Below are 27,058 nucleotides of genomic sequence, written 5' to 3' on the forward strand. Positions count from 1 at the left end.
TTTAAAAGTAAGGACCAATTTCAAACACTTTTCTAAAGAGGGACTAAATTGAGATTTGCCAACCAAACTAGGGACAAAGTTGGGTATTAAACCTTATTTTTAAAATTGGATGAAAAATTCTCATTATTTTTAAAATAAAAAGAAATAAATATTTTTTTAAATTAGAAGGATAATTCTTCATTATTTTTAAAATTAGAAGGAAATTTCTTCATTATTTTTAAAATTATAAGAAAAATTATTCATTATTTTTAAAATTAAAAAAATATAATTTATTTCTAAAATTAGAAAGAAAACTATAAATTATTTTGAATATTAGAATGAAATTAATATTTAATAAAAATGTGAATTTTCATAAATTAATTTTGATATATATATATATATATATATATATATAATTTATTCATTAAGTTAAACATTATTTTGATAATTAATTTAATAACTTATGCAATGAATTTTGAACTTCATTCATTTTCTAATTAGTAAATAACTCTCTCTATTAAAATTATTATTAAATGCTACACTGATAAAGATTAAATATTTAAAGCAATGCAAATAATTATTATGAATAAATCAGATAAAAATTTAACTTCTTAATAAGTTCATTTTTTAAATTTAACTCACCTAAATAAATTAAATATGAAGTTTCATTTCTTACAAATCAATTCAAATAAATATTGATAATTTTAATTCAAGCGTCATAAATCTATTAATGATTACTTATAAAATTAATAACATTAATTTTATAATGAAACAGTGATGGTCTTACATTTTTCAAATTAAGAAACATAATTAAAACTTTATCCGACCCTTTTATCAATAGAAAAGAACTTTATTGAACGCTTTTCATTAATAGAAAGGTTGAATTTTACAAAGTAAAAAAAAAAAAAAAGAGTGAAAAGGTTATTAATTGTATTTTATATGTAATGTAATGATACTATTTTAATAATATCCTAATGGAGAGAAAGTGGAAGCATGTTCCTCGCGTCCCCCTTTATAAATCACTACCGATGGCAACACCTTCTTCTTCAGCACTCCTCCGAGGAACGCAAAAATGGCACCTTCAACACTCTCTCTATCACTCATCTTCCTCCTTTCACTCTGCATCGCGGGAACCGTTAGATCGGTAAGACAAAACTCTGCACTTATTCATAATTTTCACGATCTCGTTAATCTCTGCCATACTGTTACTCAGCTCGGAAGTTTAATTGAATGCAGGATGACGATTGCGTGTACACGGCGTACGTTAGAACCGGATCGGTGCTTAAGGGCGGAACCGACTCCAAGATCGGGATCAAGTTGTACGACAAGTACGGCTACTACATCTACATTAAAAACCTCGAAGCGTGGGGCGGTTTGATGGGAAAGGGTTACAACTACTTCGAGCGCGGCAACCTCGACATCTTCAGCGGAAAGGCACCTTGTCTTGACGGACCCGTTTGTGCCGTCAACGTTACTTCTGACGGATCCGGTTCGCACCACGGCTGGTACCTTAACTACGTCGAAGTCACCTCCACTGGGCCCCACATACCCTGTTCTCAGGAACAGTTCGATGTGGAAGAGTGGCTCGCTCTCGACACCTCCCCCTACCAGCTTTGGCAAGTCAGGAACCACTGCCGCTATAGCTTGGAACAGGCCCGGCCAGCTTCGGAGCGCGCTCGATCCGAATCCGGATCCGGATCTGGACCCAGATCTGCAATCTAGAATGCACGTCTATGAGGAAGGTTTATGGCAACGGTCGCGAAAAAAATAAGTATCGCCTTAGTACTTGAATTGGAAAAGCGGGTTTGAGGGTTCAAAACCCGTTCTTTTCTTTGTGGTTTTCAATAATAATGGAAACTATCTGTATCAATCGCTATGGTATTGTAGTCTCTTGTGTATTGAAAGGTTTGAATTCGCTTTTCAAAATATTAAAAGACGATCTTATTACAGGCTTCAGATACGCCTGTTACTGCAGAATAACCAATTTGATTGCAAGATAAGAAATAACCAGTTACGTGGAATTTATACAGCCAAAATTACATCTATAATTCAAGTTAATTAGTTTTTCAAAACCAATGTACACAAGGAATACGTATAGAATCATTAAAACCGTGGTACTTGATCATCAACTGATCAGATTAACCAATAAAAATCAGCTTTAGTCCATATGTATTGGACAAAAACAAAAAGCTTAAGTTGGACCATAATAAAAGGTTATAGCAAATTTTGTTGTTACTTGAATTAAAAACAAGTAAATTAGTATCCGCTTAGTTTATTTTTTTCAATTGTATTCAAACTTTTGAAAAGTATCTTAATACGTTTTTTTAAAATAAATTATTAACGAAATTAACTATATGTCACATATTAATATATTGTTTTTTTAATTTTTCTTATTTTTTTAACACTTTTTGTTATCACATGTCAAATTTTTTAAGTCACTCCTCATAGGACAATATTACATGTCAATGTGAAAAGTAAATATTACTTTCTTAATTTTAATTTAGTTTTTATATATATTTATTTGACTTAATTTAATTTTAATATTTTTAAAATAGAACAATATTATTCATATCTAAATTAGGTTTAAATCCTCATTTGATCTTCGTATGTATGTATTTGTGTGTCAATCTCAATTTGATCATAGATTTTCTCTGTCTCAATTAGATACTATTATTTGTGAAAATGAGACAATTAAACCTTCTCCATTAAATTTTCACTAACGCTAACAGTTACTGACTTGGATTTTTTTAAGTAATATAAGTGACATAACATTGTGTATTAAATTAAATGAATTCCAGGTCGATGTGTAATTTTTTTTTTCTTCATCTTCTTCATCTTCAATACTGAACCAAGGTCTTCACAGGTTCCTCAACCAAATAAATACAAGTTCTACTTCTTCTACGGCCACCAAAAACCCTCCCAGAATCGTCCTGTCGTTTGCGGCCTCTTCTCCAATCGCCAAACCGTAAACTCCTCTTTCACACCCAAATGCTCTAGCCTCCAAGTTCCTTCCACCACCCCCATTTTAAGGCACAAATTTTTCGTTTGCCACCAAATCCTCACCATTCTGCATATTTTTCAGAGCAGATTGGGATTCCAAATTCCAAACCAATCAGAACACGATCCTACTCAACGACCCAGATAAAAAAAAGCTTATTCAATCCTTTCTCTTCCGGTCTTTCTTGGAATTTAGGTTCTTACAGTATAATAATTAATTATTGATTATTAGAGAAAACAAATAGAAGTCACATAGTATCCACATTCACCCTTCTTCCACTGGAGAGAAGATTGTCAAACTCTTGTAGACAAATCTGAGGAAAGTTTTCTTTTAGATATTGGGTATTTTTGCACATGGCTCCAAATCTGAGGCTAAGATTGTGTTTTTCTTTTTTTTGCTGGGTTTTCTCTTGAATTCAAATGGCGAATTGGATCACCAAATTTCAACTGTTGCGTTGTTTACCCTAACGATGGCAGCAGTTGCTGGTTTAGGTGTTGTGCCCTTCTTCTTTGTGGAGCTTGATCCTCAGTGGGTTGGATTGTGCAATGGAATGGTTGCAGGTGTCATGTTGACAACACCGGCAAGCTCCGCGGCGAGATGCTCAACCTCTAGCACGTCGCGACCTTCCTCCACCACACCAAGATTCACGCTTCCACCGACTCTTCCGTCATTGTTGGCTTCGATCTCTGCATCGTCATTGCCGGCGCTCGCCAAATCGCCGGTGAGTCCCGTCTCAACCTACTACAGCGGAACCTTTCCCTCTTCCGCAACATCATACCACACATGTTCGTCACTCCCCTCCACTCCTGATTCAAAGCCTTTCACTAAAACAAAATCCCTAAATTTTATGATGAAAACACCTCATATAACAGTCCATTAACATATTCATCTTCCATTCCTGGACATTTTCAGAAGCTAAGGTTTACTTCTTACTCTACCAGTGAATGCATAACTAAACTTCTCGGCTAAATCTATGCAATAGTTCTGTAGATTTATCTCTCCGATTTGAATCACTTGAAGGCTATGGAGCACTGTCTTCACTTTCAAGATGAGAGAACGAATTAGGGTTTTCAAAAAGTCATTCCTTTTTTTTTTCTGTGTCTCTTTCATTCCGTTTAAGAGTAACCATCTTAATAGGTATGTTCCCTTTAACCATTCAATTCCAATTTCAATTTTTTTCTTCAAAGCAATGTTTTTTTATGTATCATAAATTTTGGGTTTTAATTGAGTTTTGTTGTTTTGACATCAGAATAGTTTTTATTGCAGTTTTTTATTGCAGTGTGGTGTGATCGCAGAATGAGAAACAATGGAGAAGGACGAAAAAAGTTGAAAGATGAAGTAGAAGAGAAAAAAACAAAGAAAGATTGCAGCTTTTGAGGGATGGAAGAGATGGTAGAGAGAAAATGATGAGAAAGAAGAAGAAGAAGAGTTGACAGCTTTTTATGCCATCTCATTACCTAAAAAAATCCACATAATATAATACTCTTACATCAGTATTTAAATTGTGCACCACGTCATCACACACAAAAACTTAACGGAAAGAGTTTAATTGCCTCATTTTCATAAATAATAGGACTCGATTGAAAAAAAAAAAAAAAACCGATAACCAAATTGAAATTGATACACAAATACGAGGAGCAAATGAAACCTCTAAATTAAGACTAAACTTATTCATAACCAAAGAAGAAAACAGAAATTAAACCTATAAAAAATCATGGATGTACGTACATTATTTAGTACTCAACTGTGTTGTTTTTATGACCATCAATTGCTCTGCCATGTCGTTTATTAACATGAGGTTGGTTGTTCAACGACGAAGAGTAAAATTTTCGTTAATTAAGTTTGTATGTCATGCCGTAGGAATTAGTAAAGGAGTTTACAGAAACATTAACAACAGCAACAGTTGACATAACTTCTTGTATGCAGTTGGCGTATAATTTATTAATTTGCTTATCGAGATGAAACAAATTTACATGTGTAGATATATCTTCACTTAAAAAACAAAATAGTTTCTTTAAAATCAATCTGTCCATGGCAAAACATAAGAGGATATATCAAGCTATCTCCAAACATTCAATTCAAAGTTCAATCTCAATATAAAAATGGAAAAATTTGCACCTTCACTTGATTGATTCAACATTAGAAATAATTAATGTGCACCTTTTTCCCCATGGCAATGGCTCCCTAGTGTTCCTCCACAACGTGCTTTATCCTTTTTATACAAAGGAATTGATAATTGATCGTTCACCATAAGTGTGCTTATCTATCATCCTTCACATTACAATCACAGTAGGGCCATTTTCCTTTGTCACCAAAACCATTCTCTCTACAACTCCACCATACTTGATCACCATCATTCCCTTCGCTCTTGCATAAGATGCTCTTTGGCCTCCATCAAAGACGTTCTTATTCCCTCATCCTCCGGTGTCTCTTTTACCAATATCTCATAGTCTTGAACTGAAGCTTCCCATCTTTTCAACTACAATTGCATCGTAAACATAACACAAACCACATCAAAAATGTTAAAAACACACTGCGTTATGTTCATAAAAAAAGCAAACTTGAGTGCATTTTTTTACCTTTGCATTGCAATCTGCCCTTCTTAGCCTGGCTCTGATGTAAGATGGTCGCAAGTTAAGAGCAGCATTGCAATCTTCCACTGCCTTCTCAAATTGGCCTAGTTTTGATCTACATGCAGCTCGGTTGCATAGCAAAACTGAGTTATATGGATCATTCTCTAACCCCTCTTCATAGGCAACACAAGCTTCTGAGAAGTTTGATGCCTTGAAAAGCTCGTTTCCATTTGATCTAGCCCTGGCCACAGCTTTAGCCTTCATCATCACCTTCATCGCATCCTTGTTGTTTGAATCTAGCTTACATGCTTGATTAATTGCAACCAGAGCATCTTCAAATCTGGTACAACAATGAGTGTTATATGAAGATTAAGAAGCACATTCTGTTCTTCCTTTATAAATGATACGCTAACCTGCCAACTGCCAAATAAACCCGAGCCCGAATCACCAACAGGTTTGCATTACAAATTTGTCCAAAGAACCTGGTGCACTGATCAACATCAAAATTAGGTCCCTTCAAAAGTGCTTCCTCTGCATGTTGATGCCTACGGAGCTTCAAAAATGCCTCGGCTTGCAACGCAAATATCTTCAGGTAAAGCCACAATCAGAGTCATATTAGCATGATTGGAGTGCATGTGTGTATGCATGCAAGAAAGAGTTAATACAAAGTATCACATGCTCATGATCACAATTAGTTCCTATGTGACTGACAAGTCATGTGGAGATTATTATCCTAGAAAAAGTGATAATGTGTAGTGTAATAGAGAACATAAGCAAACCTGTGGAGCAGAATCTGCACCAGATGAAATAGCGTTGCTGGCCTCCTTAATCAAGTTGTTCCAATCTCCTATCCTACGTGCCTCAGTGCATTTGTTTAAATGGAACTGAATTCTTTTTATTTTAGCCATCTCCTCCGGGTCAGCCTCCGATCCTGCTAGTTTGTAATGATATAGAGCCTTGTCTGTTTCTCCTAATCTGTCGCAAACCATAAGCAAACACTTAGACAACATCAATAAGAAAGAAAGAAAGAAAGAAAGAAAATGGAAGTACTATATTTCACAATCACAGTTTAATTATTTCTTGTGCGAGAATACCTCTTGCTCAGGTTCCCCAATCTCTGATGAGCTCTTTGATAATGAGGCTCTATTCGAATGGCTTCTCTGCATTCAAACACAGCCTCCAGAAGCCTCCCAAGACCCGTTAATGCTGCACTTTTGTTGCTCCTGTAGGAAGCTTTATTGGGGTCAATTGAAATTGCAGCATCATAAAGAGCCAATGCTTCTTGAAATCTTCCATTCTTGTAATCCTCATTGCCCATTATCTTCAATTGTTCGGGGTCCATTCTAGTAGAAACGACCCTGCATAGAGAACCCACTTTTTCCGTGCTTCCTTTACTTGCATTCTCCACCCTTTGGTTTGTGTATCTTCTTCCATTAGAAACAGGGGTTTCATCGCTTTTCTTGGACCGATAATCCCCGACGTTCTGGGAATAGGTGTTGGTATTCCCTCCTTTCCTGAGGTTACCTAGATTACTGTGCATCATCACGTTGCTAGAAGAAGCACAAACAAGGGTGTTGCTTCCCTTTTGGCGATCGGAAAACATGCTTTCAAGTTCACCAGAAATGCCAACTGCATCTTTAGGGACCCTTCTTCCATTGTTCACGTAGCCCTCGGTTTGTAACACTTTAGGATGGTTCCTTTGGAGGGTTTGGTTAACAAGAGGGACTGGTTTGGCGTTTGAACCAGGTGAAGAATCTGCGTGTTTATCAGATGAAGATGTTTCAATGGAAGTTACACCTTCACGACTAGCCTGTTGTTTTTTTGTGTCTGAGGTGTTTGGTGCCTCTTCAAAATTGCTGTCTTTGGGAGTAGAACGCCAGAATATTAAGCCACCACAGCCACATTTACTAAGGGAGTTGTTTCCCATGTTCAAATGGTTTGGTTATCTGTGTTTAAGGATGCTTCGTTAAGGCAGTGTTGTTGTTGTTGATCATCGTGATGAAAGATTGGTAAGATTGATATCAGAATTGTACAAAATAGAGATTGATTCTAATGACTCACGACTTCAGACATCTCCAACTAAACCATGTAAAATCGAACATCGAAACAACAAAAGCTTCAATCTTAAAATATGAAAGTGCAAACATTGATACAAACCATCCGACAATGATGCAGAAATGTGTAAATTTTTTAAAAGCAAAATGGTTTTCAGTTTTTTTGTTTTTTGTTTCGTTTCAGTTGCTTGTTTGATTATGTGTGGATGAAGGATCTCTCGACAATTTTGGGAAATGGTAGACTTCCTATTATGCCCTCCTTCATTTCTTACATCTCAACAACTAAGACAAACATGCATCGCACGTTTGCATGCCAGCTGTAACATATATGTAAACAAATCTATTATGACCTTATTTTCTTAATGGAAGAAAACAACACATCAAACTTGGCGCCTGTTGGATAATGTTATTTAAATTTATTAAATTTTATTTTTTTTAAAGTTAATGGAAGAAAACAACCCACTAAATAATAATAATTTAAGAAAAATTAATATTGATCTTTGTTTTAAATTCAGATTTTTCATATTATCAAATACTAGTTTTCCGACCGTATGTATGCACTGGTTAGTTTTTATTTTTTATATTTATTTATTGGTTAATATTTTTTTTTATAGTAAATGATGAAGTAAGTGAATGTTGATTCATATTTTATTTCATCGTTAAGGTTTGAATTAGACTATATTGTTATAAATATTACTATTAAATTAATGAAGAAGTAAATGTTAATGAGATAACCATGATTTTAGTTTTAAATATAATAAATGTAATTGATATTATAATAATTTTAGACTAATTATCTTTCTATTTATTAGATTTTATAAAGAATATGAAGTTGAAGTTGATATTAAAATTTGTAAATAAAACTAATATAGACTGTTTAAACGATAGAAATATATTGAAAGATGGTATTAATATATGGAATGAGATAAAAAGGAAATTAAAATTAAAATATTATAAACAAATGTAATATATAAATAGGAATAATCAAACTAAAATGTAAATATATTATGAGATATAATCTCAATTAAAAAAGTTAGAGTAATGAAATATATTATAATACAAGAAAAACATATATTATAAAATCTATGATAATATAAGAAAAGAATATATTAATTTAATTTTTCTTAAACATTTTTTTTGTTGGTCATAAAAGTTAATATTTTTAGCTATTTAGCCATTATAATATATTATTATAATAAAAATATATATATTAGGGAACTTATCTTCTTACCCACATTTATATTGTTGACAAGTATTCAAATTATCAATTTCCTTTTCATTTGATTTTTTTAATTTTTCTTTTTTTCCTTTTTGCTGCCACATATATCTGAAGAGGTAGTTTACGTTTTTCCCCATATTTTTTTATTAGAGATCAGTTATTATTTTTTTATAATTTAATATAACTTCTTGATTATTTAATATATTTTATTTTATTTCAAAAAGTATTATTATTTAAATAAATTAAATAATTTTACCTATACTGCTTTTTCTCTTTTATGATATTTCAATTCTTAACTATTTAATAAAATAAAATTTAAAAAATATATTTGTATTTTACTTTGTAAAATACTATCATTTAAAAAATAATAATAATTTTATCTTAAAAAAACCATCAATAATAAAACATCTTTATATTAAGTTATAATATAGATTTTTTTACTGTTAAATATTCTTCATTTTTTAATATTAAATTTAAATTAATATTAACTAATAAATAATTACACTAATCACAGTATAAATATTGTGCTTAATGTTTAATTTCAAAGACTAATAATATATATATATATATATATATATATATATATATAAAACACTACGTAATATTATAAATTAAATGATTACAACAAAAATTATTAAATAGCTATTACAAAACATATCACGACAATATGTTAATATACTAGTTAAATTAATATAACACAAAACATTAGAGAAATCTAATAATATACATTAGACATTTTTGTTTATATGTAAATTAGGCGAATTTAACGAAAATCATTACATCAGTCATTTCATTTGATGATTAAACAAATTTTTCAAGTAGATACTGTTTCGTTAACGATTTAAATACGATCAGTGAAAATGACTAAATTGAACAAAATCAAAGATCACTTTAAATAAAACTGACATATAGAGACCGAAAGAAGGATTAAGCCCATATTTTTCTAAATGTGGAAATGACAGAATATATTAACATTCAAGAAATACAATGCCAATAACATTCATCAAAGCTAAATCTTTGTCACTAACAATGACTTTTGAATCACCCTCAGATGTCATAAATTATCCTCTTAACCTTTCTAGAGCTCAAGTTAAATTATTTTATTATTCACTTGATAATAATTCAAAGACAACTGAGAAAATCAATCCTCATGATGTGATCCCAACTATCTCAATTAATAATAATCAACATTTGTTGGTTTTGTAAGTGTTAACCATAAAAAAAATATTAATTGTATTCAACGATTTTACTACATCAAAATGTGTCCAAGCGAGGTCGCTTATCACCTTAGACTCGTCTACACATCTGCTATAGTGGATGTATTTATCACATTCTAATAACATCATCATCAACTATTGTAATTCAATTCTTAAATCTCTTAATGATTGTTTGTAAATGTATGTTGCATTATATACTTGTTTGATTGTTATCACATCACACTCATAATTTTCTATGAAAGTAAGAAAAATGTTTGCATGTTTCACTTGACTTTTAGTCATATCAATAAGCAATGAGTGCTCAGTGAATTTTAATCTCACAACAAAAAAGTGACCAACTAAAATCTGTGACAAATTTTGGTTATGATATCTAACATATCTTCAACATTCATCGCTCTCCATTAAAATTGGATTTTCTCTCAATTTAAAAAGACAATCATATTTTCTTGTCTTTTCATCCCTTTTACTTCTAAACAATATATATGACTTTCTTTTAAGTTGACCATTAGTTTTTATCAAATTTTATATTTACAATAATAAAACTAAGATAAAAAAAATCTCTCAAACTCACTAAATTAATGTATAACGTGTGGAAAAAATTTGATTAGTTGTACTTATTTGAATCGAAAATGAAGAAAATTTGAAATAAAAATGAATGAAAATGAAAAAAAAAAAACACTCAACAATAAAGGAAAAAAAAAAAACACAATTTGAAGTTGAAGAAGAGAGAGAATGTGTTTTTCTGAATGTGAAAATAATTTGGGGTGTGAGGATTTGAGTAAATATATTATTGATACATTTGGAAGGGAAACATGTGACATTATTGTAAAATTTAGATGTGTAAAAAGAAAAATTGGAGATACTGGAAGAAAATCCCTTCGGCTTTATGTCATTATTATGTGGGCTTATGGGGTTGACGAGGCCCAAACAAAAAATGTAAGGTATTTTTTTTAATTTCCTTCGTGCCCCCTCTGACTTGAGGAAAGTTTAAATTACCGTGTGATTATTTTCTTTAATATTTCTACTAATTTCTTCCCGCGGTGTAGGTATGTGTGATATAAAAACCTTTTATGTTGTCTATAAAATTTGTATCATTATATTCCTAACATCTGTTTTCAAAGAAACATGTATTTCTTCTATGTTACTAACACAGTGAAATTTCAACAAATATAAAGGAATTTAAAGGGGAATAAAAACTTTAATCAAAAGAAGTTATTTGTTTGTGTGTGTTTTGAATGTTTTTAGTCAATTATATGTATTCAAACAACAGTTAAGTTTCAATTTTATATTTATGGTTGATAAAAATTGGAAAAGTTCAAGTAGAAAGAATATAAAACTTAACTATTCCATGTGTTTTGTCAACTTTTTTTTTGAGACTATATCTTTTAAAAAAAAATTAGTAATTACCCTTCAATCGGATAAGGTTATGATAAACAATTAACTAAAAAAATGACTGGACGATTAATTTAACTATGTAATACATCGTAACGCGTTGATTCATACAAAAATAAGAAAAGTAAGATGATATATTGCATAATATTGCATCTTGATAAGTAATTTGGCTAGTGTTAAAAAACATAGTGTGAAGTTTTAGAAAATAGGTTAAGAATAAAAAAAATTACAAATGATATTAATATTTTTTTATTATTAAAAATTTAAAATTATAAATAGAATCTTATTTAAACAAGTTTTATTTTACAAAAACATTCATTTTTCTAAAACATTTTTTTTAAAACTTCTTTAGATTTTCTTTAAGGTTGTCATCATTTCTTTCATCTCTTTAAAAATTCAAACACATTTTAAAATTTCTAATATGAAGAGTAATAATTGCTCGATTAAATTTATGCATAGAAAGTTATTTTTTTTATTTTTATTTTTTGAGTTCATTATAGTTTTAAATAATTCAATTTGATTTTTTTTATTCTTTTGTGATCATGAAAACTAAATCATTAATCTAAACTTTCTTTATATAGTTAGACCAATCTGGGAGTTTAAGTTTGTCTAGAATCTCTCTGAGTAAAGACTCTTCATCTAAGGTAACAAAAGCTTTAGTTTTATGAAATTCTAGTTATCAATTGAAACATGAGATGAATAAGTGAGGTGACTTGATGATTATGAGTTAATTTCGTGATATTTGTCTTTGATTAATTTTGTCTGGTTAATTTCCTGAAGTAATGTATATTAGAGATGGTTAAAACTATTTTGTGTTGGTTATATGTAGTTGACTTGAGAGATCTTATAGAGATATCATTTAATTGATTTGGTCTCTTAAGTGACATTTTACCACTTCGTTGATGATTTTCTAGGCTAAAAATTGTGGCTAGAGGTCTACATGGACCATATCAAAGATATAAATTATGCAAACTCACTGGTGTTTCACTCAATGAACAAGTGTTTCACTCACTGAGCGAGTGCATGAAGATAGACAAGAAAAGTCTCACTTGTTGGGCGAGTGATGTACTCGTTAAGCGATAGATATTTTACGAAAGTCAAGAAGTAGGGGTGTTTCCTCTCAGTGAGTGAGATAATACATGTTGGGTGAAATTTCCAAATTTCGTATTGTGGTCTTCTTCGTTGAGAGAGAAATGCTCATTGAGGGAATGTCTAGAGGAATTTCTTCCAATATCGACTTGCTGAGTGAGCCATGGTGTCACTGAGAAAGAAAAGGAATTTTCAAGTAATATTTAATTTGTTTTTGAAAAGGATATGAGTATGAAATTTTTTAAATTGAATTTAAGTGATGATTGAAAAGATAAGCATCTTGTATGAACTATATGTAAAGAAATGTCGACAATTTTGTTATGATTGATTGTATGGATGAGGATATTGTATAAATTTACAAGGAGGAATACTACTTTGTTCTTGTGTTAATGTATTGAGATTTTAACTTTGAAAAAGGAATTATCCTAACTTTGATATAATCTTACTCATGTATAGGAAGATGTCATATTATGAGAGTTGAATAAGGTTCTATATTTGAAATTTTAGTGGTTGATCAAAATTGAAAATATTAAATTTACCTTGTCATGTTGTATGGAAGGAAGATTGTCCGACCATGACATATAGTTATAGTCCCTATGAGACAAAGGTGGGAGATAACAAGTGCATGTAGTATGATACATGTTATATTTTTGAAGAAAAAATGTTTTGAGTATTTGGTTTTGAATTGTTCAGAAGATTTTAAGGACTATATATGCATATGTTTTATTTGATATTGGTCTATATACAGTGGAACAAAATATACATACTAAAACATGCTATTAAGTTAGTTTTAAAGGAACCCATGTAATGCAAAATGTAGTGACAATTTTGTAAATATTAAGAATTACATTAGATGAATTATAGTAGGAACTAATATAATATAAATATATTAGATAAGTTAAAATGAGAACCAATCTAATATATGCATATTAAATTGGTTAAAAAAAACAACTGATCTAATAGACATTTTTTTTACCAAGCACGAAATTCCTTTTTCACTTTTTACAAAGTTTCTTTTCTTCTCACACCACCAAAAACATAACCCTTTCTTTCTCCTTACTCTTTAACTTTTTTTTCCTCATTTTGGATGACGTATTTTGGATGACCAAAATCCTTTTCTCTCAATGTTACTTTCTTGTATGTCAACAATGTTGGATTGCTATATCTCCACCAGCACGACAATACTAGCTTCATCCTCAAGCCATAAGCCAATGCACCTCACCATCACAAACATTTTCAAAGCTTCACGTGTCATCACCAGCAACATAAAAAAAAACATAGTTTGTGAACCAATTTGCAATAAGTCACTGCAATACTATTTGAACACCACTTCGTCAGCGACGAACCCAGAGCCTGAACGCAACAAACTATCATATTGACAACCTTCGTTAGAGTAGACACGAGCATCATTGTCAATCACCCCAAACCATTGTAATAGATATACCAAAGATGCATCAAGCTTCACAACAATTCACCATAGAAAGTAGTGACAACAACTCCATCGTAAAGATGCGGAAGTAGGTATAAATCACTTTCAAAAATACCTTTTCTTTTCCTTTTCAATTAAAAGTATTTGATCAATTATTCCAAATTTAATATAATACAAATTTCAATTGTGTAACTAATCTCATGTTTTTTTTTTACATATTACATCAATACATATTAAATCGTTCCGAAATCAATCTAATATGTATTTCAAAAGGGATGTGGTACATTTATTTTACACTAGTGATATCTTAACTATGATATTTGTTGAAAAAGTTTATCTAACGTAGCAATGTGACAAGAAGATATGTTATAGGTGTTGAAGGAAATTTCAAGAGTAGTTTTAGATAGAAAAATATTCTTTATAAATTAATTTCGGTTTCTGCCTAAGTTGAAAAATTATATTTTAAAAAAAACTAATATGAAATAGACTTTATAAATTAATTTACAGATAAATTAATTTTAATTGATGAAAAATTGATTGTTTTTATTTTCTCTCGTGAATTGTTTATATAAATGCTTTCGTACTAAGATAGGATCTCATTGGAGTAGAGCAATTGATATGCAGGTATTATTGTTCACATGTTAGTAAAAAGAAAAATATAGTAATTATTTTTAAATAAGTGTATATTAAATATTATTATAAGTTTTGATATTTCAACTATGTTGATATCTTAAAATTTATTTATCATTTGTTATTATATAAAAAAATTTAAATTAAAAAATAAGTATTATAAAAATATAAAAATAATATTTCTATTTTTAAAAAAAAATAATACACAGAGATAAAATATTAAATCATTTATATGATTATTTATGAGTAAAAAATAAATTATTTAACCGACAAGTAGAATGATTTTTCCTTAAAAAATATGAGAAAAACTTTGATAAATATAACTACTATTTCATCAATTAATTAAGTGCTACTATTAAAGTAAAAGTTCATATTTGATATATTTAACAATTTATTAAAATTAATTTACAAAATCATAATTAAAAAATTCGTTTTCGACTCTTTTCTTTTCCCTTTCAAATAATAATAAAAAAATAGCATCTTCTTGTCTTTTATTTTTCTTTCGTCTCATTTTCCATTGTATTCAAAATAAGCAAAAGGACCACATTGACAGTTTGTTTGGTCGGTTTTCTCACAATCACAAATTATTACTCGTCAAAGTTTGGAATGAAGTGTAGATTGTTGAACCCTAATTAATGAACAAAACTTTCAGTTACTAATGCAGACAAGTCAAATGCCAAATTCTGACTCGTTTCATAGCTAGTGCTTCTTCACCAGGTTCTTATTCACAGAACAATACCAGGTTCTTATTCACAGAACAATTAAAAAAATCAATGTCTTGAAAAAAAAATCACAAACACTTCTCTCAAAATAAAAATCAACATCTTTTATATGCTAAAATTAATTTTTATAGAAATTATTTTACATCAACTTTTTCTGAAAATATTTTTAAATTGTGCGTAATTTTTTTTTCATCCTAAATGTATTCAACCTAAATTAATTATTAGCCATTCGTTAATGTAATTCTCACCAACATGTATATGTTTGAAAACTTACTCAAACAATCTTATTATATCACTATAATCTATGAAGAATAAAATAATTTAGGTTATGTTTTCATAGTATTGTCACTATACTCTTATATTGGTTTAACTTGTATCACTAGTACCAATAAAGGGAAACAACCGCAGTTGTTTTTGACTATACGTCGCGGTTTTAGAACCGTGACATATACGGACGAGGTAAAAAGTCTGGGACTTTAGGCCGCGATTCCAACCGCGGTGATAACCTGGGGATATAACAGCGGTTCTTTATTGAACCGCAGTCAAAACCCATTCTTTTTTTAAAAAAAAATTGTCTAACCTTTTGGTCGCGGTTCCAACCGCGGTAATAGACCTGTTGGAACCGCGGCCTATTTCCCCCTTTTTTTTTAAAAAAAAATCATCTAACTTTCTACCGCGGTTTTGGCCATAACCGCGACCTATTCTTCTGAATTTTTTTTAATAGCAGGTTTGTTTTTGTGATATCCAGTATCACAAAAACAGACCTGCATATCAATGCAGATTCAACACAATAATCAATATTTACATCCAATTTCGATCCATACATAAATATTCTGACTTTAAAATAAAAAATCATACTATCATAAAAATTATACAATCATACAAAATCTAAGGATACAAAATTATATGATCATTCAATCACATATTCAATCATACAAAATTATGCAATCTAATAAAAGTAAAATTTAAACATTAATATAAGAACCTGATAATGTGAAAAGCCAATAACAATGAACAACCCGCAATCAAAACGCTAGAAAATTCAACTCTAAATAATTCAAACCTGTAAAAATATACAAACAAATATTACTTTTAGAAATAAAAACAAACATTAAAACACAATTTACCTCTAAGGGGTAGAATAAAAAAAACCAATAAAAAGACGTTTCGAATGATTTTGATCGGTTAAAACTCTTTCCCAACATTGACAATGGCCACGGAACCGAATAAAAATGGGTTTAAACGATGAAAAATGATTGAAAATGGAAGCAGAGGATCACATGACGAAGGAGGCTCTGTTTGCGCGTGAAGAAGAAGGGAAGATGATGACACTGATCCTGTGTCTTTTATTTTTGTAACCTAAGCAGGGGAATAGACCGCGGTTCACCACTTAACTGAGGCCTATTCTCCTGAAAAAAAATTCAAAATACATCTGAAATGACATTTTTGAAATTTTTTTCAAACTTTATGCTGCGGTTCACCGCCAAACCGCGGCCTATTCCCTTAAATATTCAAAATTTAAAATTTTGCAGGGGGAATAGACCGCGGTTCTGAGGGGAACCGCGGTATATTCCTCTGTAATTTTTTTTTCTGCAAAATTCTGACATTCTGCAAAAGCAGTTCTGAAAACAAATTGCAGGTAAATATACCGCGGTTGTTCTGAGGGGAACCGCGGTATATTCCCCTGCAATTTTTTTCAGAACTGCTTTTGCGGAATGTCAGAATTTTACAGGGGGAATAAATCGTGGTTCAATGAGGAACCGCGGCCTATACTGTCGATATAATGTGTGCAGTAAAAGATCGATTTTTTACTATATTGTTAAAAGTTTGTATAATATTGGTATTTGTACAAAGTGTAACCTAATAGGTGATATCTTGTACATTTTTTTTAAAGAATGTGAGTGTTTATTAATGCAAAATAGGTATATCAAACGGTTATGAAACAAATATTAAATTTATTTTTGCAACCAATCTTATGTGTGTGGATGTAATATGTCAAAGAAATATTAGATCTCTGGAATAACCAATTTAATACCTTTGACTGAAATAGTTCAAAGTGGCTAACAATGATCTTTGTGTCTGCTTCGACGAAGGCTGATGACGGTGGCGTGACGCTAGTTTACAGCGTTTTGGTTCTAGGTTCGTTGTTGGTGAGGTGGCATTCAAATAATATTAATTGACATTTTTTCAGTCATAATTCTAATGAAAAAAAAAATGTTTTCCATAATAAGACTTGGTCAATTTCTTTGCAAAAATATGTATAGTTCAAATGAAAAATGAACTATATCATAAATCAGGTCAAATTTTAACTGTTTAAATGGATGTTGTAAGAATAAGATCGGTTAACCTTATTTGGCGACTCCTGAAAAAACAAATGTTCATTAGTGGCTCATTTTATATATGGTTAACGAGTTGCATTTTTCGATGATGTTAGTGATAAAGAATGGAGCTCCAAGGACATTTGTGACGGTGAGACGCATTGACTAATGGTGACAATGACGTTGAAGACGAGGCCGCAATGGTGAACCAACGTTGGTGATGAATGAGAAAGGATGACCTTAAAGGAGAAGGGTTCGAGACTTCGAAAATAAAAGAGAAAAAAAGTTGAAAAGTAAGAAAAAACTTATGTTGCGGGTGGTGAAAAATGAAAAAGATGTTTCTTTTATTTAGAATAAAAGAAGACCTATTAAACGACTTATTTTTTTCAAATAATCTAATATACACATAATATATCATTCTTGCTACAATCAATCTAATATAATTTTTAATATTTATAAAATTATCATGTCATTTTATATTATACTGGTTCACGACCATACCAAATGCTTGGACCGAAAAATCCCCCAGCACACCCACTACGTAGACTTGTAATGTGCCTTTGACGCAGTCTTACCTCCAACCCTTTTGCTCTCTCACTTTTCACCACTTCACTTTTCTTCCATTGTTTCAACATTACTATCTGTTTGGAATTTAACTATAATTTATGATTTATATAATAATATATAAATAGGAAAACAAAAATATATAATTTAAGTGGAATGAGTTGAAAATGATGTTATGATTTTTTCAATTAAAAAAGACATAATTAACCTCCTTAATATAGCAAGGATTTAAAAAATATAAATGAGAATATATAGTTGAATTAACGTAACGCAAAAGAAAAGGATAATATGGTTAAAGGGAGGGGAAAAAAGTAAAAAAAATGTTAGGTGGCATTGGGCTTATCAAAATGGCGACTGGTATGAAATACTTAAAATTTGAGTCGCATTCTCGAATAGAAAATCATGTTTATCTATTCATATATCAATCGCATAGACGAAGATCAAATCAAGAAAATGGCTGTTACCTCTGCATCATCATCATTAAGGTATCTTTTTCAAGTTCAATATTAAAAAAATAAATTAAATAATACATAAGTAAAATTATAGATATATTTTGCCTCAGAATTTTGAATTAAAAATAATGTTTAATACTATATATAAATTTATTCTCGATTATTCTTCAAAGTGAATTTTAAATTTAATTTAATCTTATAAAACAAACATATTTTATATTTTATATTTTATATGTTAAAACATAAACATTTTGAATATGAGAGTAATGATAGAAAATAATATATTTGATTATACTTTACCTGTATAATTATTTTATATTGAATAATTGATATATTATTTCCTTAAATTAATTATTTTTATGTACATTCTATATATTATATGTTGGTTACTCTTTCAACATTAATAAAACACATTTGTTACAATTCTTACATGTTATCAGCCTAATTTTGATCATTCCTTATCCTTTCTTCTTAAAGAGATGATGGAGGAGATGGAAATGATTCAGAAGGAAATGGAGATGGAGGATTCTGATATAAGCGGTTTATCCTTTTATATGTTTGATTGCTTTCAAATTTTTAGTCCTAGCTTCCTTGTACTCTTCTTGCAACGACTCTTCTCTGTTTGATTCCTTGTTATTCTAGGTAGCCTAAATCTTTGAAAATTAAAAAGAAGTTTGCCCTCCCACATTGTCTTCACTACATTTTGATCTGAATCATGGTCTGTGCCATCGGTATCTGCCATATTATCTTCTTCATCATCAATCAATTTATCTAAGTATTCATGGCCCGTTTCAATGTCCCTAGGAGAGCTGGAGCTCATTGTTAAAAGTTAAGCCATGTTCTTCCATTCTACAAATAAATTCTATATCTCCATTCTCCAAATAAATTCTATATCAGTGATAGTCTTTTCGGTCTAAACTTTTGCACTCGCCTTGTAATGTTCATCCATATTTTAATAATTCTCTTCTAAATAAATATTTTTCTTTTATTGATGTTGAAAGAGTAATTAATCGTAAAATATATAGAATGTACATAATCAGCATACAATAATTAACGTATAATAGTTAAGGAAATAATATATCAATTATGTAGAAAAAATAAATTATAACTAAATATATTATTTCGGATCAAGTAATATAATCGTGATTCGAAAACAATAATAAAATAGATCTAAACAATAAATTTTAAATGACTTTAATATTATATTAAAAATTAAAATCTAATCTAAATTTATAAAATTAATTTAAAAAAAATTGAGATTTACATAAATTATATATTTGTCACAAAATTTCCAACAATTATATCTCTTCATGATTACTCAATGCATACAAGATACATATATATTTCATATCCCAATTGTATATATAATTTTCTTCTGTACGGTTTTTTTAAGCATAATTAAAAACCTAATAAGTTGACAGTTTTGCATGGACAGCGTAATTTTGTTTTTCCATGTTCCGATGACTTATAACAGGTACGTTGATTATTGATGTTAATTTTAAATGTGATTAATGGGTGATATTAATTAATTACAAAAAAGAAGCTACAGTCAGTGCTGTCTAATCAGGTGTTTGAAGTATCTTAAATTTGAAATTGTTGGCGTGGTTAGGTTAGGTAAAAGCATCATTAATAAGGAAATTAGGGTTGATATCTAGCTCTAAACATCTGTCGTTTTACAAAGTTTCCTTCTCGGGAACAAAGCGAAAACAAAATTGAATATAAATAAAGAAATAAAAGAGAGGAAATTGAATAACTATTATGATATGATAATTTATTATTTATTTATTTTTATTTGCATAATCATCGCCTTCGTGTGTGGTTGTTCTACGTACCTTTCTAAATTCGTCTAATTTGGCTGTAGTAGTTTACGTACAGCTTGATCGCACTTCAGAAAACAACATAAAATATTGACCAAATATGTTTTTTTTTTTTTTTTTCAAAATTTCTTAACCTTTGATTATGTGGTGATGGAGATATCTTTTTCAGCTATTCTGGTATCCATCTATTTACTCGTTTTGATTGATTATCGACAGATGGTGGAAAATAGTACGAGAGAGGAAAACCACCTAAATCGGAACGAGAAGCTTCAAAATATTCGCGTACGTTTTCTTAATTTATTTCAAAAATAATTCTTTTCTAAAAAAAAAGTACAAAAAATACCCCTCCTCCCTCTATTTATTCAATTCAACTTTTTTATTTGTGGGTTTAGATTTTCATTATTAAGAACCTAATTCTAATTACGGATGATCCACTAACATAGAAAAATGGGTCGGAATTCAAAATTTGTATTTTAATTTTAGTGTTTTGATAATAAAAATTAAGAATTTAAATTAATGATTTCAGTGCATTTGTAATTAAATTTATTTATTAATTTAATTTTAAATAATATATTCATATTTTTGAAAATTCATTGCAATTAGAGGTGTTGCATTCCTTCGCCACCACCTATTGTTGTTCGCATTAGTTCAACCTCTTTATTCCTTTCTCTTCATATGAGTGGACTACTTCTTCCTCACCAAAATCACAATCTTCTCCATTGTTATGTCGAGAGCAATGTTGCTTAGTCTTGTTATCACAACTGTCGATTATAGTTGCTGCCATAATTAGGAACATCATCGACATTAATTCTATTCCTTTCTTTTCTTCCAATTTTGTAATGAGAGTTAAGTGAAGATGGAGAGTTGGTGATTAAGAAAAAAAAATGTAATGAGTTTTTGGAAAAAAGGAGTTAGGATTTAGTTCCTTACTCAACTTCACTTTCCATATCGATTTTAACCTGTAGAGAAAGTCTCCAACTCAATTATCATTCATTATTAGAATGTCACCGTGTCAACTTTCGATATAAGTTCTTGGTCTAACCGTTATAGAAAGTGTTATACTTTTTTACTATTTTGTCATTGCATCACTTATTACACTGGGTGGATTATAATCAATATAAAAAGTCACTATAAAAATTTATTTTTGCACTAGTGTAAAAAACGTGGTCTATATTTAAGTAGTGACACTTTTGTAATATACTAACAAAGAATGGACTATGGTTGAATTAGAAACAATGTATATTTCATTATAGACTATGATTTTTTGAAGGAATCATAGTCTATAATGAGATAGACAACAATTTTAACAAAAATGTAGTTTATGGTGAGATAAATTACGATTTTAAGTGAGTCGTAGATCATATTCTCATGATTAGTTTAAATTCTTTATTTTTACTTTGCTTGCAAACGCTACTATTGTTCACGTTATTGTTGAACATAAACCTTTCCTCCTTATCCACAAAAGACAAACACTTCCTTTCTTCTTCTTTTTGCTTTGGCTTGGTACCACCTCATTGCCCTTCGTCCCGATTTATGTCTTCTTTCTTCTCCGTTTATTTTTCTCATCTATCTTTGTTCGTTGTGACCATCCACATTATCTATACCTCTATGCATACCCACATTGGTGTTACGCACATTCTCATTCAGGAATGTTTCCCGACTTTCCTTTATCTCTTTAACTATTTTAATGTGTTAAAAAAAACTTATATCTACTTGAGTAGTAATTGAAGTTATTGTTTTTTTCAGTATTTCAACGATTCTCAACTATTGAATTTCGAACCAATGAACTACATTGGGAATACTCGGGTATCCTACTTTTGTATCGTTGTTCAACACATTAGGTTTGATGACTTTTTAAATTTTTGTTTGTTAATTACATACATATTGTTAACAATTGTAATTATCCTTCAATGCATAATCAATGATATATATAATCGTTCATTGTTTCTGGTTCTTAGATCCATTGGTTATGATTATGGTTTTAGTTTTGTTTTTGTTCAGGTTGCTTATTTAGAAGTCGTATATTGTATTTTTCTTTTGTTTTTCTCTTATGAATAACTTTGGGATCAGGAAGAAATTTTCACTTTCTCATATTGCAAAAGAAAATCTTAAATGTAAAAGATTTAATTATATAACTTTAAAATCGAACTGAAGCAAAGATACCTAAAGATAACAATTGATGTGAAGGATTAAATGGTAGCAAATCAAAGTTGAAGGCCAACAATTTTTTTAATGAGTTACTTAAATCACCATAAGAATATCCTTAAATAATTCGTCATCATAATGACCAACTTAGATGTCAATTTATAAACTAAAAATGATTGAAGACTAAGATAGTTTTTATTATGAATAAAAAATTGTAATTGATTTGTGAATTGGTTAATAACTATTCTGATCCCAAGTCCACTGAGTGACATCATTATGTTCAATCACCCTTGTTTTTGAAGTATTGGCCGCTTTGGAGCGTAGAACTTGGTCAGGGGTTTATCCTTAAAAGGTGTTTGAGAGGGTGGATGGAGGAATGAGTATTTAAATTGCCTTAGGTCCCGACTTCTAACGATGTGAGACTATTGAGTGTGGTAGGAACATAAACCCCCCAATTGAGGTTTAAGGGGAATGAGGATTCATCCCCAGTGGAGGTGATACAGTCCTGTCAAGGAAAAAGTACGAACTTTCCGAAATTTGTATCCTCAAGAGGCATAACAAAAATAAATCAGAGAAGAATTCGGAATAAGACGTAGATGGGGATGTCACAATCTAGAAGATTGATAAGTCAAGTGAAGATTCATTATAAAGATATTAATCTTTGATAAGTATCAAAGTTATAATCCAATAATCAAGAGAATCCTCTCTCAAAGAATGACTCTAGGTATAATATGTTTAAAAGTGTTTACATTAATTTTTTGTACCTGTATATATAGACACATAAGTATAAGAATACCAAGAAACTCTGATATAAATCCTAAATCACAAAACACAGAAAAATAACAGAAAACAAAAATTATAAATATAAACTTTTGTCTAGTGAGGCTTGTTCGTCCAGCAAACACAAATTGGCTCGCCTGTTATGTAAAATTAAAATAGAATTTATTTAAGTTTCTAAGTTATTCTTCAATTGTGCTCAGGATCTTCGTGTTCTTCAAGTTTCCTTCTTCATTGAACATTATAAGATTTAAAGAGACGTATTTTGATCTTAGACTCGGTCATAGATCTTTTGAATTACAAATGTTCTTCCTCAAGTTCTTTTCACATATGTTTATGGAGATAGTCTTCTATCATACCCTCCTTCTTGAAAAGAATTTGTTCTCAAATTCGTACCACTTGAAGATTCTTTATCATGAGGGCTTAAGTGATCGATCGAACCTTGTTATCAACTCCACAATGTTTTGATTCCAAGTCTACCGAGTTTTTTTTAGGATAATCACCATGTTCTCGAGATATTGTTCACTTTAAAACATAAAACTTTGTCATGATTTTTTTTCTTAAAAGACACCTTAAAGGGTAGAAGAAAGAGGAAACATTTAAACTAACTTAAACCCGAAACGATATGAATAATGATATGATAATAATATTAATAACATTAACTACAAGGTTTTAATAGTAATCTAGCCTTCTTCTTTACAACAATTGTATTATTCTACTTAATGATTAATATGGTTAAAGACATGTTAACATAAATTCAGGATTAACCTACTTGTTAGATATTGACCAAATCCAACAATATTTGTTTGCATTTATCACACGTTGTCATTTATGCTATATTACTACTTTAATGTGCTCAAGTTCATTTTGCAGATATTTAACCATTCCCTCAATCACAGCATCAACAAAAATAGAATAAAATTCATCACTTGTATAGCTCAAACTTCAGATAACCTAAAAAATCACTTCAAACGTAAAAGATACAGAGCATGATCCGAAGGAAAAATCAGATATTTGAGTGTTAAATTTTATACAAATGATATTTATTTTTTTGAAATATTGTATATCAATATTCTAAGAATTTATCTTAATCTAGTCTGATTTAATTGAGAAATAAATAAGTTTTAATCAATAATAATTTTTATCAAAAGATCAAACTCAAGCCATGCTCGAACTATTTGACATTGATTTCAATACATTATATAAAGAAATTAAATAATCTTTTTTCATATTTAATATTCTTGATTATTAATACATAATCAATTTTGTTTATTTACAACAAAAAATATCTATATTTAGGGGAACTTTTACGTAATAAGCAAATTTAGGGAAAGTAAACCAAGGAAACAAAATTTTCACAAATTAAAATTACCTTATTTATTAATTAATTTGCAGAAACTTTCTGTATTTGTTTCTTCAAATTCTATTTCAACTTAAGCAAATTAAGTTTGACTTAAAAAAATTCATTCTAGTTTTCTTACTTTTATCTTTTGAGAATTATTTATGAAGAAATTGATCTAATCATGCCCACGCTCTTGCTTGGGTTCTAGAAAGTGGTTTTTGCCAAAAAGAAAATTGTAACTTTTGTCCATTAATGTATTATGAAGAAAGGGAACACTTTGGTACATAAGAAAGGTAAAAAAAAATTTGACGACTTTTTTTTTTAATAATTTGTTAATAACGTATACATAATAGTTTTTTATTATTTCGTTTATAATAATATGTGATTATTTCGTTTCTAAGTGATTATTCCATTTTAAGAAAAGCTAAAAAATGTTTAGAGTTTCATCCCGATAGATTCATTATGACATCTCCAACTCTTTCCTTCATCTCCAACTCAAATTCAAAATCTTTTATTTGAATATTTATTCTTTCTTCATCTAACTTATTTTTTAAGAATGTGATTTATAGGAGAGATATAATCAGGATTTTGACAAATATTTTTTCGAACCAATATAATTAACTCAAAATTTGTATATTTAATATAATAAAATTAAATATATCATTTAATATAACTGTAACTATAAAATAAATCACACGTATATAAATAATTATCTTTCATGAATTCAAATTCTTGAACCATTAATAATTAAATCAAAACTAAAATGTTTAGTTATTTATTTTTTAACGTAAATAATTATATTGTCAGTAAGAAATTTATCTTTCATTATATAAAATGACTTTTCTACCATATACAAACAAAAAAAAATTAAAATAAAATAAAATAAACGATCAATCAAATAAAATATAATTGTCTTTTTTATTCCTGTCAAAAATTGAAATAATTGATAAAATCCATTATTAAAAAACGCGTTCTACAATAATTTATCTTCTATATTCATAAAAATGAATATACAAAATACTTATAAGATAAAAAGAAATGATAAATTATTAAACTAATATTTTACTATCAAATATTAAGTGAGATAAGAGAAAAATATTTTTTTCTTTAAAAATAAAAGAAAACATATGAAAAAATAAAAACAAAATTAATAAATAATTTTCTATTTAGAAACGAAAGAAAATAAATAAGTGCGAGAAGTTAGGTAAAATATTTCAGAAACTTAAAAAACAGTAAAACAAAATAATAAATATCTTAATATTTAATTTTATATTTTATTATTTATTATATTCAATATTAATTTTTACTAAAGAAAAAAAAAGTACTTAATTTAATTTCTATCAATTCTCACTATATTATATATAACTTAAAAAGATTTTTCAAAATATCACACATGTAATTTAAAAATTTAGAAGGGTTACGACACTTCCTCTTCTTTCTAAGGTCCGCTCCTAGAAATAATATCCGTTAAATATATATTTTGTATGAGAAATTTATATTTTCTACCATTTATCACTTTAAGATAGGTTTATAAATATTTTTTTATGATGATAAAAAGAATTTTGTTTCTATTTATATTAGAAAGTAGTTTTTAAGTCTAATTTGATCGTACAAAACCGGTTTATAAGGTGAGGTTTGCATTCACTTATATATTATAATTTGACCTTATCTCTAGTCGATGTAGAACTTCTAATATACCCCCTCCCGTTGAGATATAAACATCTCAAGCATGAGAATAAATATTAATGGATAAACCGATAGCGGCCCGATAAGGGTGAAATAGAATGTCCAAGAAACACAAAATATCATTATAATAGACTCTAACCATGGTTCTCAATACTATGTTGGAAGTCTTGTGTCGACTAAAGATAAGGCCAAATTATAATATATAAGTGAGTGCAAACCTCACTTTACAAACCGATTTTATGTGGTTGAATTAGGCTTAAAGCTCACTTCTTAATATCTTATTAGAGTCAGGTTAAGACGTTGTTGATCATTCATCAATGTGTGGATGATACACATTTTAGTACAGCGAGAGATGCATGGAATATTTTAGTACGTTGCCATGCCGACGGAGAGAAGATCAAGAAAGTACGGCTTCAAACCTTGAGAAGGCAATACGAGCTGCTGCAAATGGAGGATGGTGATAAGGTCAATGATTATTTTAACAAAATTTTGATGCTTACAAACCAAATGAAGTGTTGTGGGGAAAAGCTTAGCGATGTGTTGATAATGGAAAAGAAAATGAGATCATTACCTCGAAGGTTTGATTTCATTGTCGTTACAATTGAAGAGACTAAAGATCTTGAAAAACTGAAATTTGAAGAGCTTAAGAGCTCCT

At 29.5% G+C, this 27,058-nt stretch overlaps 2 protein-coding genes across 2 annotated transcripts; one reads left to right on the top strand and one right to left on the bottom strand.

Moving 5' to 3' along the window:
- The first annotated feature begins 986 nt into the window (after positions 1–986).
- On the top strand, positions 987–1,935 carry LOC106767202 (PLAT domain-containing protein 3). Its single transcript, XM_014652042.2, has 2 exons — positions 987–1,123; positions 1,216–1,935. The coding sequence occupies exons 1-2, from the start codon at positions 1,052–1,054 to the stop codon at positions 1,699–1,701; spliced, it is 558 nt and encodes a 185-aa protein (XP_014507528.1). The 5' UTR covers positions 987–1,051; the 3' UTR covers positions 1,702–1,935.
- A 3,075-nt stretch (positions 1,936–5,010) lies between these two features.
- LOC106766444 (inactive TPR repeat-containing thioredoxin TTL3) lies at positions 5,011–7,762 on the bottom strand. The gene is made up of 5 exons (XM_014651172.2): positions 6,645–7,762; positions 6,330–6,525; positions 5,964–6,136; positions 5,557–5,890; positions 5,011–5,456 (listed from the first exon to the last, which is right to left on the bottom strand). The coding sequence occupies exons 1-5, from the start codon at positions 7,475–7,477 to the stop codon at positions 5,331–5,333; spliced, it is 1,662 nt and encodes a 553-aa protein (XP_014506658.1). The 5' UTR covers positions 7,478–7,762; the 3' UTR covers positions 5,011–5,330.
- Between the last annotated feature and the right edge of the window lie 19,296 nt (positions 7,763–27,058).

The sequence above is a fragment of the Vigna radiata genome, chromosome 7, assembly GCF_000741045.1.
Source record: "Vigna radiata var. radiata cultivar VC1973A chromosome 7, Vradiata_ver6, whole genome shotgun sequence".
NCBI lineage: Eukaryota > Viridiplantae > Streptophyta > Magnoliopsida > Fabales > Fabaceae > Vigna > Vigna radiata.

Coding starts and splice junctions, on each gene's coding strand:
- LOC106767202 (XM_014652042.2), top strand. CDS start 1,052: ATGGCACCTTCAACACTCTCTCTATCACTCATCTTCCTCCTTTCACTC. Junction 1,124..1,215: donor TCGCGGGAACCGTTAGATCG/GTAAGACAAAAC, acceptor AATTGAATGCAG/GATGACGATTGCGTGTACAC.
- LOC106766444 (XM_014651172.2), bottom strand. CDS start 7,477: ATGGGAAACAACTCCCTTAGTAAATGTGGCTGTGGTGGCTTAATATTC. Junction 6,137..6,329: donor GTGCAGATTCTGCTCCACAG/GTTTGCTTATGT, acceptor CTTTACCTGAAG/ATATTTGCGTTGCAAGCCGA. Junction 5,891..5,963: donor GTTTATTTGGCAGTTGGCAG/GTTAGCGTATCA, acceptor TTGTTGTACCAG/ATTTGAAGATGCTCTGGTTG.